This window comes from Otolemur garnettii, unplaced genomic scaffold (assembly GCF_000181295.1).
Source record: "Otolemur garnettii isolate 467f Iridium unplaced genomic scaffold, OtoGar3 scaffold00014, whole genome shotgun sequence".
Classification (NCBI taxonomy): Eukaryota; Metazoa; Chordata; class Mammalia; order Primates; family Galagidae; genus Otolemur; species Otolemur garnettii.
Window position 1 is genome coordinate 31,324,414 of NW_003852409.1, and position 3,486 is coordinate 31,327,899.

Consider the following 3,486-nt stretch of genomic DNA (forward strand, 5'->3'; position numbering starts at 1 on the left):
CTCCTGCCTCAGCCTCCCAAGTAGCTGGGACTACAGGCGCCCGCCACAACGCCTGGCCATTTTTTGGTTGCAGCCATCATTGTTGTTTGGCAGGCCCGGCCTGGGGATTCGAACCAGCCAGCTCAGGTGTATGTGGCTGACGCCTTAGCCGCTTGAACCACAGGCGCCGAGCCAGATGGGATTGTGTTTGCTGTTACTTTCTTTTGATACTCTCACTAATGTCAGCTTGGTTATCTTCTTAGAGACTAAATAAAGGTCGTGGTTTCAGGAGGTAAAAAATCAGAGTCTGTTACAGGGTTGGAACCTGAGCCTCTCATAAAAATCAGAATCATGACAAGCATAGCTCACCAAAACGTAATGACAAAAGTGCCCCGAGCACCTAAAAGGTCTTTTTGTCCTTCTGTGATGTGTAAACATATGTTATTTGCTGTCCTCCCCAGGCCATTTTGCTGCAGAGGATGTAAAGGCCAAGCTGAATGAGCTGAACCAGAAGTGGGAAGCACTGAAGGCCAAGGCCTCCCAGCGGCGGCAGGACCTGGAGGACTCTCTGCAGGCCCAGCAGTACTTTGCTGACGCCAATGAGGCTGAGTCCTGGATGCGTGAGAAGGAGCCCATTGTGGGCAGCACAGACTATGGCAAGGATGAGGACTCTGCTGAGGTAACGTGGAGTTTGGGAAGTGTTGCTCCTGCCAGGCTAACTGAACAGGCTTGGGTTGAGAAGCAATGATAGATGTGCAGCGCAGCATCACTGTGATTCTTTTTTCATGCATTTTTTTACTTTTTATTGTGGAAAGGAGAAGACGACTACCTGCCACCCACCTTCAGCTATTAACATTGACCGTTATTGTTTCATCTGTGGTCTTCCCTGTACCTGTGCTTATATACATGCTACCAGCATCCACACATCCATACCAGCACATAGTCACACATACGCATGTGTGCAATTGTCTTGTTCTTGGACAACCACTTTTTTTGCTTTTGAGACAGTTTCACTTTGTCACCCTGGGTAGAGTGCTATGGTATCATAACTCACAGCAACCCCAAACACCTGGACTCAAGTGATTTACTTACCTCAGCCTCCCGAGTAGCTGGGACTACAGGCACCGGTCACAACACCTGGCTGTTTTTTAGAGGCAAGGTCTCACTCTTGCTCAGACTGGTCTCAAACTTGTGAACTCAAACAATCCACCACCCGCCTCAGCCTCCCAGAGTGCTAGAATTACAGGTGTGAGGCACCATGCCTGGCCCTGGACAACCATTTTTTTTTTTTTTTTGAGACAGAGCCTCAAGCTGTCCCCCTGGGTAGGGTGCCATGGCATTACAGCTCACAGCAACCTCCAACTTCTGGGCTCAAGCGAGTCTCCTGCCTCCGCCTCCCAAGTAGCTGGGACCACAGGCGCCCGCCACAACACCCGGCTGTTTTTTTGGTTGCAGCCGTCGTTGTTTGGCGGGTCCGGGCTGGGGATTCGAACCCACCACCTTAGGTGTACGTGGCTGGCGCCTTAGCCGGTTGAGCTATAGGCGTCGAGCCTGGACAACCATTTTTTGACTAAAATGCTTTTTTTTTTTTCTTTTCTTTTTGAGAAAGAGTCTCTCTCTGCCACTGTAGCTAGAGTGCTCACTCAAATCTCAAACTCTTAGACTTAAGTGATCCTTTTACCTAAGCCTCTGGAGTAACTGGCACTAAATGCGCCCACCATAATGCCCAGCTAGTTTTTCTATTTTTAGTAGAGACAGAATATTGCTTTTGCTTAGGCAAACTCCTGAGCTCAGGCAGTCTATCCACCTTGGCCACCCAGAGTGCTAGGATTACAGGTGTTAGGCACTACTCCTGGCCCTTGACTAAAATTTTAAAATTTTATTCATAAAGGTCTAGGTATAGCCCCTGGACCTATTGCTTTTCTTGCCAATCTTCACATAAACCAGAAAAAGTTGAATATTTATATCAACTACATACTATTCTCTCCAAAGATGGGAGACCTGGCAAACTTTGAAGATGGTGTCAATGGAAATTGATGAAGTACCAAGTGTGGTCATTCATGGGGCACAGGTAGAGCCTGCTTTGACTTGTGTAAGATTGTTGGAGAATTTTCCAGGTGCAGTGGTTCATGCCTGTAATCCTAGCATTTTGGGAGACCGAGGCAGATGGATTGCTTGAGTTCATGAGTTTGAGACAGCCTGAGCAAAAGTGAGACCCCCGTCTCTACTAAAAGTAGAAAAACTGAGGAAAGAGTATTGCTTGAGCCCGAGTTGGAGATTCCTGTGAGCTATGATGCCATGGCACTCTATCCAGGGCAATCGCTTGAGACTCTTATCTCAAAAAAAAAAAAGAAAGAAAGAAAGATTGGTAGAGAATTCACCAATATGTGTCTTGGTCTTTATGTCTTTTTATATATTTGAAATATCACACAATTAAATATATAAAAGCAGGATGAAAAGATAATACTATAAGTCACAATATTTTCCCCAAAGTAAATACTTTAGAAAATGAGAGTGCAAGTACCAGAAGTGATCACATCATCATGTAACTACAGAAGATTTTGCAGGAGATTGACAGTTGGCAAGGCAGTGGAGATGGGAGGCCCTGGCCCTGTGTGGGTGTTCCATGGTGGTTTTTGTTCCAGGCTCTGCTGAAGAAACATGAAGCTTTGATGTCAGATCTCAGTGCCTATGGCAGCAGCATCCAGGCTTTGCGAGAGCAAGCACAGTCATGCCGGGTAAACTTGCCTTTCCTTTCAGCAGTCATGATTGGGGGTAGTGTTGGGAAGGAAATGTTGAGGGACCCAGATATGAGCAGCAGGTATAATGCTCCCTGGGCAGAATTCTTCTGGCTTTACTGTTAATTCTTGTGACACAAAGTTTTATAGTGAGTTTAAAATGAGATTAGAGTGTTCATAGATGTGTATTTGGTAAACATAGTACAGCTGTTGATGTTGTATGCTCAGATGACTCACCATAGACATCCATAACCATATGCCTTTCCTTTGGATTTCCAGCAACAAGTGGCCCCAATGGATGACGAGACAGGGAAGGAGCTTGTCTTGGCTCTCTATGACTACCAGGAGAAGAGTCCTCGAGAGGTCACCATGAAAAAAGGAGATATTCTCACCTTACTCAACAGCACCAATAAGGCAAGGCCTGGAATATAGAAGCATGTGTGTGTTTCACGCTGGCAGTTTCACACTTTGCTTAACTGGGTATCTTGGGGGCGTATGTCTTCCCGATGTAAGACTGGTTGGAATTCACAGAGGTTTTAGAGTTTTCTCATTAATCTCCCACTTAATATCCTTTTTTCCAATACTACTTGTGATCAAGAAGATTACAGTGTGTCTTCTTAGATACATACAAGTAGTATAGAGAAGTCACACTCCCAAGGATAGCTTTCCACAACTGGATATCAGTAGGTGGAATTCTTCACTTGTTGAACTAGGTCTGTTTCTCTACAGCTTGTACCTGTTGGTTCCTATGCTGGACTGTATACATCGC

At 45.7% G+C, this 3,486-nt stretch overlaps 1 protein-coding gene across 1 annotated transcript in view; it reads left to right on the forward strand.

Annotated features, from left to right (window-relative positions):
* Positions 1-3,486, forward strand: part of SPTAN1 (spectrin alpha, non-erythrocytic 1) — an 89,219-nt gene that overhangs the window by 38,370 nt on the left and 47,363 nt on the right. Inside the window, 3 exon segments of the mRNA XM_023510575.1 lie at positions 441-658; positions 2,625-2,717; positions 2,997-3,131. Of these exon segments, the coding sequence (XP_023366343.1) occupies positions 441-658; positions 2,625-2,717; positions 2,997-3,131 (446 nt within the window).